The sequence below is a fragment of the Lissotriton helveticus genome, chromosome 10 (genome assembly GCF_964261635.1).
Source record: "Lissotriton helveticus chromosome 10, aLisHel1.1, whole genome shotgun sequence".
In the NCBI taxonomy this organism is placed as follows: Eukaryota; Metazoa; Chordata; class Amphibia; order Caudata; family Salamandridae; genus Lissotriton; species Lissotriton helveticus.
Window position 1 is genome coordinate 191,380,054 of NC_136071.1, and position 17,330 is coordinate 191,397,383.

Consider the following 17,330-nt stretch of genomic DNA (forward strand, 5'->3'; position numbering starts at 1 on the left):
TCTGCTTCTGCTGCTGGACTCTGCCAACTGTGAGTCCTGCCCTGCCAAGAGGTGCCAAACCAGTCCTGGATGACTTTGCAGCAATCGGAACCAACACGGTGCCCTTCGATGGCAATGAAGATTCGATCCAAGATACCAACTGTGAGGCTCGATGATGATGCAGCGCCCATCCGAGAACACCGCTGCAAGTCTTGGCGATGGCGCAGCGACGGTATCATAAGGGGTTTGATGACGAGGCAGGACCTGAGTGCGAGGCTCGACTTCGACGCATCAGCTTGACTTTGTGAATCAGAACCAATGCATTGAGTGATTGATGCCAATGTTTGCTCGATCCAATGTACTTATTCAGCGGGCCCAACATGGGTCTTGTAGTTGACTTGCCCTTCATCCTGGTCGGCCTGAACTTTGGATTTACCCCGGTCTATTGTGACCTCAAGTAGCCTTTTAGCACTACTGAATCTAAGCAATGTTTTTCGATTTAATCTTTAATATTCAATTCACAACTTATATTTATTGGATTTTTGTTGTTTTTGCCTTACTTTACTCAGATAAATATTATCTTTTTTTCAAAACTGGTGTGAAGTCTTTTTGTGGCGTTGCTGTGTTACTGTTTGAGTTATTGCAACACTACTTTAGACATTGCCTTCTAAGTTAAGCCTGCCTGCTCCTTGCCAAGCTACCAGAGGGTGAGCAAAGGATAATTTAGATTGTGTTGTGACAAGGATTGTGGTTCCTACTTGGACATGGAGCATACCGCTGCCAACTAGAGACCCAATTTCTAACATGTCTCTTTTGTAGTGTTTCCCCAGATTGTTCACCTTTTGCTGGACCCTATTTTTTTTATGGCTTTAGAATGCTACCCCTTTTGCCCAATAGTAAAAGTGTCTGTGCTTGCCCTTTAGACTTATTTGAATTGGCATACTCCTTATTATTATATTTATTTTGCCTATAGGTTCCTAGTATGTGATACAAAGAGTACCCAGGGCCTGGAAGTTAAATTGCACTAGTGGACTGCAGCCCCTTTTGTGGAATCCTCTACAGTGGCAGTGCAAAAAATGGTATCAGCGCTACCATTGTAATCTGACTGTATCAGTGTAAAAGCTGCAAATTGACCTGTCACAACAAACTCTTTTGACAGGTCAAACCTCTTTTTCAAATATTGATAAGACAACCCTTTTTAGGCTTTATGGCGTGGTGGATGCTATATAAAAGTAAGACATGTAGAAATTTAAGTTAACATATCCTTACTGTGACTAGCACCCAAAAGCTATTTCAACTGTCAGAGGTTTGGCTGTCACTTTGGGGCTTATTTCGATGTCCGGCGGACGCACTGTCACGGAAACAGGCCCGACCGGCCTCTGGTCAGCGGTCCCAGCCACCTAATCTGATGCAACCGCACATGGTGTGGTTGCATACTCCAATTCCTCTATGGGAGCTTGTGTTACGGCCCCATAGAGGAATGGGAGTCTGTGTCCATCCCTTCACCCCAAGGTGCCTGCCACAAGGTGCAGAGATCAACAAGAGGGCACCATAATTACTCAGCCCTCAACCGGAGGCCGAAAACAGAAGGGGGCCCTGCAAGGGTCCCAAACATGCTTTCCATGTCGGAAAGGCCGGCATTGAAACTTTGCTGGAAACCCTGCATCGTAATCCAGAAGGTGGAATTGCTTTCCATTTGGATTACGGTACGGTCTCCGACTGGCAGTAGGGCTCCTGGAGCCTGTCGGAAGATAGCTGTAATGACCGGCCGGTTTCAATTCCAACCGGCAGTATTGTAATCAGCTGGTCGGAACTGAAACCGATGATCTCAGACATAAGGCCTCTGACCTAAGGTCAGAGGCTTTAAGACCGAGGTTGTAATCGGGCCCTAAGAGAAACACTGGAAAGCATATTAAGTACTAATACTATATCTTTAGAATGTGGCCAACTAGAAAATTAATTAAACAACTATTTTTATGAATATTCACAATGGCGAATTTGGATTTTTAATAAATATCAAGGAATAGTAGCTTTAGGAAAGTTATCTTTTCCCTGCTGGGAGGTCCTAGAGGCTAATTGAGATTGGCTCTCCAGCTTCTACTAGGTTGTAATTATCCTTTTAATAGATGCTTATATGTGTGAAATGTCTCTCTATTTGGAAACAATAGGCTGACAGGAATGGACAGAGATGTCAGCTCTGAACTCCAACGAATATATATGGTGGGGTAATGGGAGTTTTTCTTTTGGCACTACAGTGTCGAATCCTGCTTGATTGTCTAATCCTGCTTTACAGTTCTGCAGGCTGACATGACACACTTAGGGCACACTTGAAAGAGGCGAGAACAAGATGCTTAGGCACTTCTTGTGGATTCACTTCTAGTTTCTAATGGACTTTTCTTTTGCCCTACCAGACGTCTGCCTCTGAGTTTGTTGTAGGTACTATGTCTGGTTCAAACTTTATTTTAGTGTTTGATGTGGAGGACACTAGAATATTGATAATACACTTCCCACACACACCCAGCCTTCACGACCCAAGTTTAGTGCGGCTGAAAACTTTTGCAATATTAAAAATTACTAAAGTGTGAAGGTTGGTCCAAGACAACTTTTATTTCATTGATTAGGGCATGCTCAGGAGTCATCCCTACCCATTACCTAGTGCCACACATAAATGTGGCACCTCCAAGCTCCTACTACAGAACACTTTCTGGATCTGCAGAAGATCAGAAGGGGACTGACCATGCTGTCCATGACACAGGGGAGGCTTGAAGGACCGAACCTACTCCCTCTTGTAACCAGAACAAAGTAGGGGACTCCAAGGGTCGATTGATGGACCTCTGCATGCCTACAGGGAGACAACAAGTTGCAAGAGTTCTTTTCCTAAACGTATGCAGCTGACCAGTCACAACTGGACCTGGACTGGACCCTACTGTAGACTTCTGCCTGGTACCCTGCGAGTCTCCTGAGGTTCGGGAGGGCTTTAGAACTGTACCACTGTGGTAGATTTGGACGTTCAAGACTAGGTCAGAAGGTAGAAATCTTTGACCAATCCAAAAAAGGTTGTTGTATCCAACCCGTGCTCTATCACTGTCAGCCTCAAATACTGCCTAGGACCCAGTCTACTGTGACCATTGGCTATCTCTGTTGCTTTGTGCTTTTGGTGCTATTTCTACTTAAACTTTTTTTTTAAATCATATCTCTGGTTCCCCTTATTCAATTTTTGTTATTTTGATGTCATGTTGTTTGGTAAATTGCACTCTATTTGTCTAATTTGTTTTGGGATTTTTTATTATTTTGACTTTATTACTGTTTTGGCACTTCATGAATACTTTACATATTGCGCTTAGTAAAGTTTGTCTGCTCTGTACCACAGCAGGGGGTTTAGCACAGGTTAATTTAGTGACTTTGATGGTTTACTTTGACAAGGGTTATGATTATTACTTGAGGTGGGTAGTCCCCCACCCCAAATTATAATCCAATTCCCTACAATTGTCCCATGTAAAAGAACCAGGTCTGCAGTTTCACTTCAAATATACTGTTTCAACACAGAGAGAACGTTTGTGGCAACCTACGACCAAAACAACCTATGACCAAAATAATTGCAAACAACAGTCATTTTTTACATGGAGCTTCCATTTGAAAATAAAAAGGTTACTGTGAGATTAATACAGCAACCTTTCATCAGCATCCTATCTCTTTTGACTCCTTTAGAAGTACATGGTGCTGTTACTCATATTTATGACAGAAAAATTAACAATATTTTAGGAGTTTCTGTGGCATGATCTATGGCAATGAAATATATTGGATGTTCTTGTCCCTGATAACAATAGCGATTCCTTAATATTCGCTATTAAGGACTCGCAAAACGGGACTTTGATGAATCTGGGGGTTAGTTCAGTAGTTTTCTTCATAGGAAAGGTCCACGTTATCCATTAAAATCTAAAAGGTCCAAAATGTCAAATACTTCAAAATATGAAATCGCCATAGGTTCCCCGGCCGGGTCTCCTCCTTCCTTCGCTCAAGTTAATGGTATTGATGGTGCAGAAAAAAATAGTTCTACAGAAAGAAGTGCTATATCCAATCCATCTAAATCACCTATCAATTCACCGGAAAGAGCTTAAGCAGCGGCATCTGAGCTAAGAAATGATTAAATATTAAAGTAAATTCAGCAGCAGCATAAACAATGTACCATAAACTCCATGAATCGGACTGCTGCAGACTCAAAAGTGCTCGATCCATAGACTGTTATCAATAAAATCATGACAGTTGGTAAAGAGCCCTCTTTGAGGGTTATCACATATCTGGCATGAGGGTGTTAGGTAATGGTGCAGATGAAGAAGAGGTAGAATGAGTTATAGATAAAACCTCAGATTCATCAACTAAAACCAACTCTGTCATTTCATATTTACCTATATATCAAAAGACTGGAGCTAAACAGAAACAGTAACTGGGTCCCATCATCTCAGAAGCTCACAGTGGTCTCTGCTGCCACATATGAAAGAACTGCTTATTGCTGTGACAGTTGTATTGGTTAGAGATGCAGAGCAAGCTAAAAATACAGAAATTTGCGGACAAAAGAATCTAGGAGCGTCCCCCCCAACAAATCTTAAATGTACAAGCAACTTTTAGTAAAGAAGCACAAATAATTTCCATGGTTAGAGATGCAGAGCAAGCTAAAAACACAGAAACTAGTGGACAAAAGAATCTATGAATGTCACCCCTACAAATCTAAAATGTACAAGCAACTTTTAGTGAAGAAGCACAAATAATTTCCATGGATTTACCTAATCATACCCTTGAATAACTACTTGAGTATCTTCTTTCACAAGTGAAATTTCTCAAAACATACCAGGAAACAATGACACTTTTCCATCATATTCCAATATTAATTAGAGATAGATTTAAAAAATTATGTTTTCCATACAAAACGAATTGCTACAATAGAACGTGTCTGATTGTGAAGAATTTCAAGCGTTTTTACAAAATGAATTGACAGCATTAGTCAAAGATGTCTTCACTTTAAAAATACTCTAAAAGAGGAACACAAAAATAAGATGAGGAGATCAAGCTTGAGGTTCATGGGAATTCCTGAGGAGAAAGGGCAGAACCCCTCCTAGTTGACAATCTCATCAGGACTCATGGTACGTCAAGTTTTAAATTTAATGCAGTTAGTGGAAAAAAATGTGTAAGGACAAGATGAAGAGCATTAAAAGACCAGAGGATTATGTTCATGTTGATTCTAATTCTTCCCTCAATTTTGGTCCTCTGCATCTTACCTAGGGTTTCCATGCCGGCCTTTCCAACATGGAAACCCTGTCAGAAAGTGTGTTTGGGGGCACCTATGGTAGCCCCTATTGATCCCTGCACCCCTTTGCAGGCACCTCTAGGCTTGTCAAGGATTGACACCACCTCCTATTATTTCCCTATGGGAGCATGTACAACGGCCGGTTTATGGCTGTATCACATGCTCCCATACGAAAGTGTCGAAATGTGACCGAACAGTGTTCGGTCGCATCCTAATCAGGCAGTCGGACCGCCGACAGGAGGTCGGTCGGCCCGTTTCTGAGACGGTGTTGGGCGGATGCAAGTTTGCCAGACAACGTAATAGGGCCCAAAATCCTCATCAGGCCCAGGTCTGTCGATGCAGACCACACAATTCCTTGCCGTCTCGTTGTTTAAAACATACTGGAAGAGTGCACGTCATAGACCTTAAATGTGAATTGTCAAGAGCAATCTGGCACTGTTGCATATGCTATACCACGTCCCATCCCCAGTGTTAATTAATGGGTAGCACCCTTTTGTTTACAACTGAGAAAGTAGATCATAAAAAAAGACTGTGGGAGCGGCTCTTTTTTCATGGGGACAACTTCTAGACCTGCGGCCCACCTGGAGCTAACAAGGCCACTTCTGAGCAGAGTGTGCTTCGTCCTATTTTACAACTTAGCAGTATGTTTTAAACAACTCAATCGGTTTACTGTTGGGGTCTGTATTGCACACTGCAGTTATTTCCTGGTTTCCTGCAGCTACCAGTCTTCTGTTCCACTTCCATTCTTTATATGGAGTGAAGAGCTGGTGATGACTGTATGTTGTCTTACATCTTCACTGCCTGGTGGCCCCTGTACCTATTGATGTGCTCCCTTTATGCACTTTATTTGGATTCTCACTGTCTTTAACTTTGTGGCAGTTTTTCAACTTGTGCTTTGACCGCTTTCCTGTGACTTCAAGTTTTTAACACACTTTATTGACATTTCCAGTGGGTTTTAGGAAACAGTTTTACTTCAGCATACTAGATATTACCTCCCATGGTACAAGAAACGTTGAACCAAGTAGAGCAGCCACGATGATATATACCCTGACATTAGGGATGGGAGACAAAGATCTGTATGCTGTCCCTGCTCTAGCAATACTGCCTCAACCAAGAGGCTATGCTCAATCATCAAAGTAACAAGGAAATCAATCCAACTCTCCCAATTCCCTCCACCCCATAGCTTGGTCCAGAGAGAACACCAGTATCTGAAAAGCTCTAAGAGCAAACACCGTGTTCGTCCATCTGCCCAGGAGAGGAGAGGGAGGGAACAGAAGGGGGAGGCAGGTTCAAGGGCCTGTCATTCAGTAACCTCATTGAGGAGTGACATCACATCTGTCCAAATTCCACACCATATGAAACATATCCACCCTAACTAATCCACACCTGGGGCACCCCGTACCAGCACCTGGATAATATTTGTTTATCTTATTGGCAGTAAGATATGCTCTGTGGATGTAATAAAACTTGATCACCTTAAATCGCGCATTATGAGACACATGGGGAATGTCAGCCAGTATTTTTACACAGTCCGTGTCAGATACATTGATGCCAACGTCAGTCGTTCTTACCTTCCGGATACTGTTGAGTGAAGTGTACTTTTATGTATTTTTGTTAATATTGTGCACAAAAAAATTAAGGATCTATTTTCTAATAAAATGAAAAAGTATTTATCATCCAGTTTTTTATTTTTGCCCTGGTGTCTTCACACCACCAGGTCTGCTCTGTAGTGACGTCGTCACTTATTCTCCTCTTCTCTACATCTAGACGTTGTCGCTGTTTTCACGAAATAGGTTGCAGGCAGTGGGATTGTTTGTTTGATAATTTATGGTTTCCCCTGTATCCCTGCCTAGGTACCAGTTCAGGGGCCCCCTTCTGTGTGATTCTTAACCCGACATTGGAGAAGCGTGGCTCAGTGGTTAGAGGCGGCAGACTCGGAAGGTGAGATCGACCGTGGACCAGGGTTCTATTCCCCGCCTCGGCGGGTCTCGGGCCCAAAATTCCACGGCCTTGACAATTCTCGCTCTGGTGCCTACTCAACTCACGGGGTCACACTCTGCGACTCTGGGCAATAGCTTGCTTAATCTCCACTACGGCCCCTCGCGGCGGGATGCCTGGCTTTCACCTTGTGGACACCCTGCTGGGGTTTCTCACAGGGGAATACCAGGACGGGTTCCCTAAGCAAGCGCCGGGACGCTTACGGGCAGCTGTGCGCTTTACAAGTCCAATACATTTACATTTACATATCTGTCTTAGTAGTGCAGTAACTGTCCCAAAAATGAGGAAGTGAACAACAGGCAGGTCATATGTCCCCTGCAAATCCTTGAAGGGCTGCAACAGGCCAACCTCATAAAGATTCCTCCTCTGTAAAGCTGTACCCCCAGATACTGAAAAGTGCTGGGCTCCTACGTAAAACCTGCACAGGGAGGTGGCCCCCCAGGCTCCGGGTACAAGGGAGAGATGCTAGTCTTCTGTCAATTGACACACAATTCCCAAAGTACCCCAGAAGACAAGAGGCCCTGGGAACATCAACCCAATGGCCATGGAGAAAATACAGTATGTTATCCACATAGAAGGCACTGTGATGAACAACCCCCGGAGCGTGATACCCCCATAATAAGTTCCTTCCCGGGCCTTGCAATCCAGGGGCTCCAACACAATGGCAAACAGCAATGGGGACAAGGGACATCCTTTCAGTTACCCCGTTCCACCTTGTGGGCCGACGAGATCACACTCTCCATTTTAACTCTTGCCATTGGGTCCGCATGCAATAAAACCGCTTCAAGTCCCATTTTATGGATCACCACATACAAATATTCCCAGTCAAGGCTACCAAAGACCTTTTCAATATCAAAAGGCATCGCCCCTGCCTCCTCATTTATAGGTGATGCAGCAAGAAATTGCGCCGTCCCCTGTCCAATGTTATACACCATGTTCCTTGCCGGTATAAAGCCCATTTAATCTGTATGGATGAATTGATGCATATATGACAATAGTGTGTGGCTAAAACCCTGTTTAGGATCTTAAAATCGATGTTCAACATCAACAAGGGCCAGAAGGATGCCAGCTCCTGGGGTGCAGCCTGGCTTAAAGAAGCAGATTACCAATGTCCCTTTCATAGTGGGTGGCAGGACATGGTCAACACATGCCCTCCGCTAAACTTCCACCAGGTGTGGTGCCAGTTGGGTAGCATAGGTGGCATAAAATTCCACCAGGATCCCATTTGATCCCAGCACCTTATGCCAGGCAATGGCCTTGATCAAAGCCAGGCCCTCCGTTAATAACATGTCTGTGCCCATCGCTTTCGCAACCTTCGATAACAGGATCGGCAATGGCAAAAGGTCTAAGAATGGGTGCGGGGGGGCGCAGGCGGCCAGCGGGTATATAAGGTGGTGTAATACGCTTGGACAGCCTGTTAATAATAACTGGATCATAGACACAGGCACCAAACTCATCAGTCAGCTCAAATATCTGTGACCCCCGCTTGGTAGGATTCACCAACCAAGCCAATTAACGCACCCGCTTTGTACCATTCTACATGGGCTGTGACCATGTATGTCCTGTTATCTAAGTAAGTTGTTCACTGAGGTGTCAGTGTGTCTACGACATTCTAGCGACTAAGCGATAAGCTCCTGTGCTCATGTCTCATCATGTAGAGCCTTCTGAGCCCCCTCATGTGTGCAATACAATGTCCCTTAACTCTCATTCCACCCAGGCAGACTCAGTATACCTCGTGTTTTCCACAAAGTAACTCGCATTTCCTCCCCTATGACATCATAAGATTCTTGGACTTCCGGGTTTTCACACTTAAGCCTCCATCTGGGGATACAAGGATCGGGTTAGGATCTGACAACATTCGGGACAAATACTCTGAGAGCATTATTTGCGAATGGACTGCTGGGGTGCAAAGAAACATGTCACATTTCACATGTAAGTCTTCCTCTAAAATTTGAAACTGCGTCCCCGTTCTGACCCAAACAAAGACCCCTCTAGCAAAAGCTGAATAAGTGGTGCAAGTTCAGTGGCCCTGCCAGCCCCTTTGTAGTGAAACTCTATCTGATGGCATTAAATCCATTTCCTGCAAGAGGGCAATGTGGACCTCTCACCCCCTCAGGTATGCCTGAACATTGTAGCTCTTGGATATACTTTTGCGCCCCCTAACATTCCAAGATATTACTTTATATCCAGTTTGTATACCAGCCATCGCGTAATAATAAGTGTTAAATGCTCCACCATAAAGGCCCCCACTGCAGCTAATGCAGAAAGCTCTTCAGATGACTCAAGCAGCAATCCACCTCCTCCTCAGAACAGTAAGACAACAGTCCCCATATGCAAACAATGACAAACCAAACCATATAAATCATGTGTTAATCACACAGGAAAGCAATATGGGGCGGTCGTTGTCTCTGAGGAAAAGAACCCCCCCCCCCCCGGTCATGGCACCCTAACTGGTCCCTGTGGGATAAGACAGATATATAGAGCATATCACCAGCCCTATACAGTTACCAACAGTAGATTGCCCATAGTCTGCAGCCTGTTATCACCCCACTTCATAAGCTGTCTGCATCCTGATCTGTGGTGACCGGGTACCAGAAGCAGTGTGTAGGGTAGAGTCAGACCCCAGCTATGATTCTGAGGCCCTGGATGGCTCACCCCCTCATCCAGCCGGGTTTCTACACCAACCACCCAGATGTTTGCCTTTGCCACCACTATGCTCAGTTGGTCCATCTGAGCCTGGTCCTTCAAGGAACAGCTGGGTGACTGAGGTCCAGTCTAGCACCACCAACAAGGTTGTGCGGCCATGGACGGTATTTCCCTGTCAATCGGCTGCACCTCTATCCAGCTCTAGTCGTCTGGTGGATCCATGAAGAATCTAGTGCCATTGCCTCTGGAGACCCTCAGTTTAGCAACAAAGAGCATGTCATACTTCATCCGCAATTGTCCTTGGAAGCCAAGAAGGAGGACCATTATTTTTGAACTGCCAGCATAAAATCTGTGATCACTTTGTGATTCTCAATTGGTAGGTCCCCCTTATACTGGGCCCTACAGAGGTTATGGTCCCTGTCATTCAAATGGAGCACATGTGTCAAGACGGGATGTGGCAGGGCTGGGCCAGTAGTCCATGGGCCCATTCTACAGCAAAGAAGGGGGCGAGACCATTCAGAGCTATTTTGGTCTTGATCCGTGCCTCTAGAAAATGAAATCATGTTTTACCCCCCCGGAGGTCCAATACGCGGATATTGTTCCTGTGTGCTCTGCCCTCCGTATCCTCTGCTCTGTACTCTAGAGTACACAGCCTCTCCATAACATCCTCCAATTTGAGGCAAGAGGCCCCCCACTGTGGGCTGCATTTCAGTGATGTTGCGATCCGTCTTTGCTATGCGGTTCGCTACCTTACGCTGGTCGTCCCGGAGGATATTCAGGTCAGTCTCTGCAATGTCCACCCATAACCAACACCTGAATCAGGAGCTCTGCTGCTCCTACTGAACCTGGAGCCATAGAAGTGCATCCTACTTCCAGGCAGTTCCACCCACCATGCCACACCCGGGGCAACAGAGGAATGTGCACCTCGGGGCCCAACGAGCACCCCATCCTATGCAGTAGCGCAGTTCACCACCGCCTCCTTTTGGCAATAGGAGCCCCGTGCCCTGGACTCCCCTTCAACAAGGCCTTCGCATAGCTGTCCCAAGCCCCCCAGAATTATCTGCTTCATTGGGTGCCCCTCAGGGAACCAGGTGGTCACTGCCCCTCCTAGTGTCACATCCCCGCTCGCTGTTTCATTTACTTAGCGCCCCTGCTCCTTACTCCCCCATCTGGACGGACTTTATACAACGCTGCTCACGCCCCATGCGAGGACCCCAGCTCTGGGCAGCTTCAGAGAACAGGTGCCAGGTTGGGGGCAACTCCACAGGCCCCCTTCAAGCTCAGGTGAGCATCGCAGCAGTAGCTAGGCCAGTGAGAGCTCACCCGGTTGACGCAGGCAGCCCATCTTGCCAGTCAAGATCAAGTGGCAACGCCAAGTGCAAAGAAAATGCTCCTGGCTGCTTATATTTCCTGCATAATGGGGCTCAATAGGTTTGGGGGCATTTGTAGAGGCCCCCCTACTCATCTTGGGGGTTGGGGGTCAAATTTAGGTGTAGAATGAGGCCGAATGGCAGCTCAGCCTCGGGAGCTCGCCAGCTCCGCAGCTCACTCCATTGGGTCTAAGCAACACCCCCCATTTTCCTGTGGCTTCATGTACCACACTTCTCTACAGTCCTCCAGGTTGGCAAGGAACTCGTGGTGGTAGCATGGATCTTTTGTAAAATGTCATGGCTCACACGGGTAATTCATTTTGACTGTGATCTGGTTCATCGCTCCCTTTTATTTTCTCATGGTTTTGTGCATTTTTTTTTGGGACTTTTACTTTTTGTAATTTATATTTGTAGATCATCATTTCGTACTTTGCTTATGGATCAGTGGGAGCAAATTAATAAAATGCTTTGGATTAAAACTCTAGTAACTGCAACAAATAAACAAACAAACGTGGTGTAAGGACAGGTGATTGTGAAAGTTACGAACTGCACATATTCACATACCAACCACGTGAAGATAGTTTAGACTGATACAATTGCTGTTTTCATAGATTGTAATATCTCTGCGTTCACCTAATTAAAGTTCTACTTTGCCATATTGTGATGATAAATTGTTTGTGTTTCAATGAGTTTGTCTTCATTTAAAAATAAATAGATGCTGGTCTCTTCGGAGATGTATCGAGGTTGCTATCAAAATATTGTATTTGAGGTGTTGTATGTCATCATTATAATAGAAAACAGTTGTTGACATTTGTTTAGTAAAATAGGTAACATGGAGGTTTATACATACAGAATGATGTTTCTTTTTAAATGTGTTTCAAATGTAATATTTGAAGAATATAAAATGTATTTTAATGATAATAATGCACACTTAAATTGAACGGACCTAATTTCAGGAGAATTGGTTAGCTTTGTTCTGTGCTTTTGCAATACATAAAACGTGTTATAATTGTTAGTAATTGTGTGATGAGATATCCTAGAAATATCAGCACAATAATTACATGCACAGGTCTATAACTTGTTATATTACCTTGAAAAAGACAATTAGAAAAAAGATTTTGGTCAATGAATACAAAGTTGGAAATGACTGGATAGTTCTACACGCGCTGTGGTATAGAGGTGGGGAGGGGTGCTGCGGCTCCTCAAAAATAACTATGCAGGAGGTCAGAAATTGAATGAGCAACAAAGTTTATATTTTGTATTTATCTTTTTAAAATGTACTGTGCTTTCAAAGACAGACGTCACATGTCCCAATAGTCCAATTATTCTTTTTAAAGAGAAGATGGTATTTATTTCCCTTTCTCTGATTGCAAAATTAGAGGATTTTGTTAAGTGAATGGGGTCACAATCTTGCTGGGTAGAGTGAGTGCGAAAGTAAAGGCTGGAGGATGTCAATGTTTTCTTAACACAAAACAAAATGTAAACACCAGCAAAGCAGCACAATATAAATGCACAGATATTCTTGTCCCTCATTGCCACCTCTACAAATCAACTTTCATAGTATAGCAATAAAATGTGTTGGCATCAGGTACTAACTTACTTGCCACCAAATACATGTTTTGGCTTCAGACAAAAATGTTTTGTGATCTAACTTTTAAAATTGTTCTCTGTAATGGCCACCCAGTTTCTCTAAAATGTGTCCACTTCACGTTACAACCACTGTGTGTCTACCTAACAGTGTAGCTTTGCTGAAAAAAATTAAGATTTGGCAAAGCAAGTCCTGTAATACTGGCCTGAGAAAATTCTCTCTCAGGGGTGCACTTTGTCTTTTGTATGTTGGGTATACCCTGAAAATCTTGTATAAACCCTGCTGCAGAGCCATTTATAGTATTTCAATATATTTAAATTAGATTATCATGTTTTAGTTTTTAACAAAATCCACATTCATTTTGGAAGTCCATTTCACCTATTCCATCCTGTGAGGTTATCTCTTTCGATTAAATTTCAGGGAATATTTTCAAACGTTTGAGGGGGCGTTTTTGTAATTTTGTGTTGCACCTGCGAGCCTTTTTAATATATAGAAAATAGATGATAGAATTTTTTTTCACTGTGCGAAGCAAGCCCCAGGTAAACATTTAGTAAATATGCACGTCCTTGTGATAATTTTGGTCCACTTAGTAATGCAAAATCAGACCATTAGTTTCATTTTTTTCAAAGATTATATAATATAACTTGATATGTTGTCTCTGGGAATGGTAAATACAATGCTTCACATTTTGAAAATATCAAAATCTGTATGTATGTGCTAAATATGGTCTTCATTTGCTCTTGCAGTCCCCCCTGAAACTCCAGCACCATGGGGTAAGTCTAATTGATATTTAGTTTGTCACATCAAGTTTAAACTTGCCCACATCTCATATCTGTTACATTTTTCCTGATCTAGGTGATCGTAAGCAGAAGAAATAATATTCTGTTGAGTGAAATTATTATAATGTCTGGTTGTCTTACACCGTCTTTTTTTTATTTCACTCAGACTCTGAGCTAAGAAACTTGTTTACTTGTTGACTTAGGTTTAGTTTAGACCTAGAAGTATTGTTATTACTCTGGAGTAATCTGAATAATTTAGATAATTCCACGTTACTCTTTGAAATGTAATTTCCAATAACATTAAGAGCAACTGGGGGAAAAATAAGCAGAGAAACAACAAATTAAGCGTCTGTGGTGGATCATGCTGCTGTTCATGTTGTTTTTCATTAAGCATTATTTTCTTAGTGCAAAACTCATCCTCTTTCCCAATTTGGACACAAGGTTGCATCTTGTGTTAAGGAACTAGAGCTAAATGCCTGGAGTGGGGGAAACAATTTCACAGTTATTTGTGTTTTGCTGTACTCAGTGCTATTTATTAGCACAATATGCATTTTGCGTCAATTTTGTATGTGGTAAGAAAGTAGCGCTAAATGGCGAATTACTCCTCTGGCATAATTATGTAGAATCTTGTATAATTTTGTGGTAATGCCATGTAATTACGCTGGAGGAAATTACGAGGTACGCCCAACACTTGTTTAATTCTGTAGTGTACAATGTACCCATTAGGTGCTCATTTACCAACCTTATAGACCAGCTTATGGGAAAATATATTTTCCCAGTCTAGTATTAAGGGTGTTTAAGCACTACATGCCTAAGCAATTTCTGTATATGAGTGGCACAATTAATGAAATCTACACTGGTGTTTCCATTGTTAAATATATTTGAAAGCATGTGCTGCACCACAAATCACCTTCTGGGTTTCCAAAATCTGTTATGGCACATTGATTTTGTCTTTACATTCGTCTTTCCAAATCTGCAAGACTTAGACCATACAGCTGATTTTTTGCATGGGAGATTAGCACAATCAATTGCTGTCTCTTAGGAGGACTTTTTCATAACAATTCAATCACAGTTTGTTAGAAGTGGGGGGTCTCTAATTTGCAGAGGTATGCATCTTTGTCCAAGTCAGGACCCTTGCTTCTAGTCAGGGTAAGGGAGTTACCCACTACAGATAAACCCATCTCACCCCCTTGGTAGCTTGGCATGAGCAGAGAGACTTATCCCAAAGGCAATGTGTAAAGATTTGTACCCAAGCACACAGTAACACAGTGAAACAACGCAAATGAACACCACACCAGTTTAGAAAAATACAGTATCTATATCTCAAACCAAAAAAGACCAAAACAACTCAAATCCGTTATACATGTATCAAGATATGACTTTTAGAACAGTTATTTCAAAATTAGAGTTTGTAGAAACACAACAGCTCCACCTGGCGCTATTACGAGTTCGTGACAGGAATACCTCCAAAGTACTGTGTTGAATGTGAGGCGCGCAGTGTCTGGCATGGAGTCACGAGGACCACCAATCAACAGTACTTTGGATACAAAGTCTATGGACAACGCATGGCGTAGTGGAGGCAAGGCTTCAGTGCTGAGGTGAAGCCGTTCCCTTGTGGCCACGGAGGAGGTGAGGCGTCGAGTTGGTGAGGAGGTGAGTAATGGAATCCAGGACAGGGATAGTTAGGTGGCGTTGGTAGTGAGGTGTCGGTTCAGGTAAGGCGATGCAATGTTGAAGAGTTTGTGAAGTCACCCTAATCGGCTATAAGCTCTGCGATAACGGGGTGCAAGCGCTGGGTGTGAAGGCGTTGGTGTGAGTGCTGGCATCGGGAAGGTCGATAACTGCAGGAGTCTGCAGGCATTGATGGGTGTCTGAGCAGCGCTGCTGGTGGGGTGGGATGTTGCGTTGAACACTTCATGAGCGGTGCCCCCGGCCTCTGTGCAGGTTGCGACATCACTGACAGCGTTGTTTTTCCTGCTTTGTAGCACCAAGCACACAGGACCCAGGAACAGGAATTAGTACCCTTTTGACTACCGGAGTCCACAGAGGAGTCCAGGTGCTGGTCAGTGGGTTGCAGGTGAAGCCTTTGTGTCCCTGAGACTTCAGCACAGGAGACTAGTACAACATGACTTCTTCTTCTTCAAGCGGGCTCACAGCAAAATTCCAGCCTTTGTCCACTCCTTGGCAGAAGCAGCAACTGCAGGCCAACCCAGCAAAAGGGCAGTACTCCTCCTTCCAGCTCTTCTCCTTGGCAGAGGTTCCTCTTGAGACCAAAAGTGATCTAATTCCCTGGGGGTTAAGGTTCAATACTTATACCCAAGTTTCTCTTTGTTATGTTTCTGGCAAGGGTCTCTGAGCATAGTCCAAACCGGTGCTGTCCTCTCTAGTGCAGCAGGACCACAGGAGAGGAGACAGCATTGGGCAAAGGAGTATCAACCTTTTCAGGTGTAAGTGAAACTCCTCCCACCACTCTAAATGCAGCCAAGGTCTATTCAGCCCGGCTATGAGTCACCCAGGAAAGGCAGATCACACCTCAATCCCCTTGTGGCTGTCTACAGTGAATGCAGATCCCCAGTTCCTGTCAATCCAAAGCCAGACAGTCAATACTTAAAACAGCAGAGGCATTCAGAAGGGATAAAAAAATACCTGTTTTCTAGAAGTACAATACACAATTTAAAAACCTTCTCCCTAAAAAGATGTTTTATTACATTCTGAGTTCAGAGAGCCTAAACTCCATTTCTCAATCTTGTCCCAACAGAAACTTATATTTGTAAGATGTTACAAAGCATTTCCTATGTTAGCCTATGGTGCAGATAGCCTTTACATGTTGTAAAAGGAAATTAGCAGTATTTCACTATCAGAACATGTAAAACACACCAGAACATGTCAAACCTTTTACATACAGCCCATGGGGGTGCCTTGGGCCTTCATGTCTTACATGTAAGAAAAGGGAAGGTTGGGGGCATAGCAAGTGGGTGCACTTGCCAGGGCAACACAGCAGTTACAAACTGCATGCACAGACACTGCAGTGGCAGGTCTGAGACACATTCACAGGGCTACTCATGTGGGTGGCACAACCAGTGTTGCAAACCCAAAAGTAGCATTTCATTTATAGGCCTTGAGCACACACAGTGCACTGTACTAGGGACTTACTAGTAAATCAAAAATGACAATCATGGATAACCAATCAGAATAACAATCTCCCTGGGGAGCACATTCACCTGACACTGATCAGCAGTGGCAAAGTGCCCAAAGTTTCCAAGCTAGCAAAACCGAAATCCAGCATACCATCAAAAATACAGGAGGTAGAGGCGAAATGTCTTGGGAAACCATGCCAAGGATGCCAAGTCTTAGACAGTTCATAAATACAGTGAATGCTGTTGCATTTTGCCAAACGGAGTGGTTCTGTAGTTCCAATCAGTTTAAAGTTTGTATGTATTAATTTTCCAAAAATAGCCATTCCACAGAGAGACAACATGTGCTTCGAGGAGAATCGTCAAAGTTTGTTCGCTGGGGAACCGAGCCACATCTTTAACTGTTTAATCTCCCTCTACCACTTTTTGGGGGAGAATACTATTCCCATTAGGACTGGGAGTTGGCCAGGTTCAACCAGGTAGTGTGAGAAGCTGGCCTGGTATATGCTGTCCACTATTCTAGTGGGCACCTTG

At 43.7% G+C, this 17,330-nt stretch overlaps 1 protein-coding gene across 1 annotated transcript in view; it reads left to right on the forward strand.

Annotated features, from left to right (window-relative positions):
- The window catches only part of LOC144786128 (uromodulin-like), a 649,354-nt gene that overhangs the window by 42,129 nt on the left and 589,895 nt on the right, over window positions 1-17,330 (forward strand). Inside the window, exon 3 of the mRNA XM_078665094.1 lies at window positions 13,630-13,656. Within this exon, the coding sequence (XP_078521220.1) occupies window positions 13,630-13,656 (27 nt within the window). The remainder of the gene's footprint in view (window positions 1-13,629; window positions 13,657-17,330) is intronic.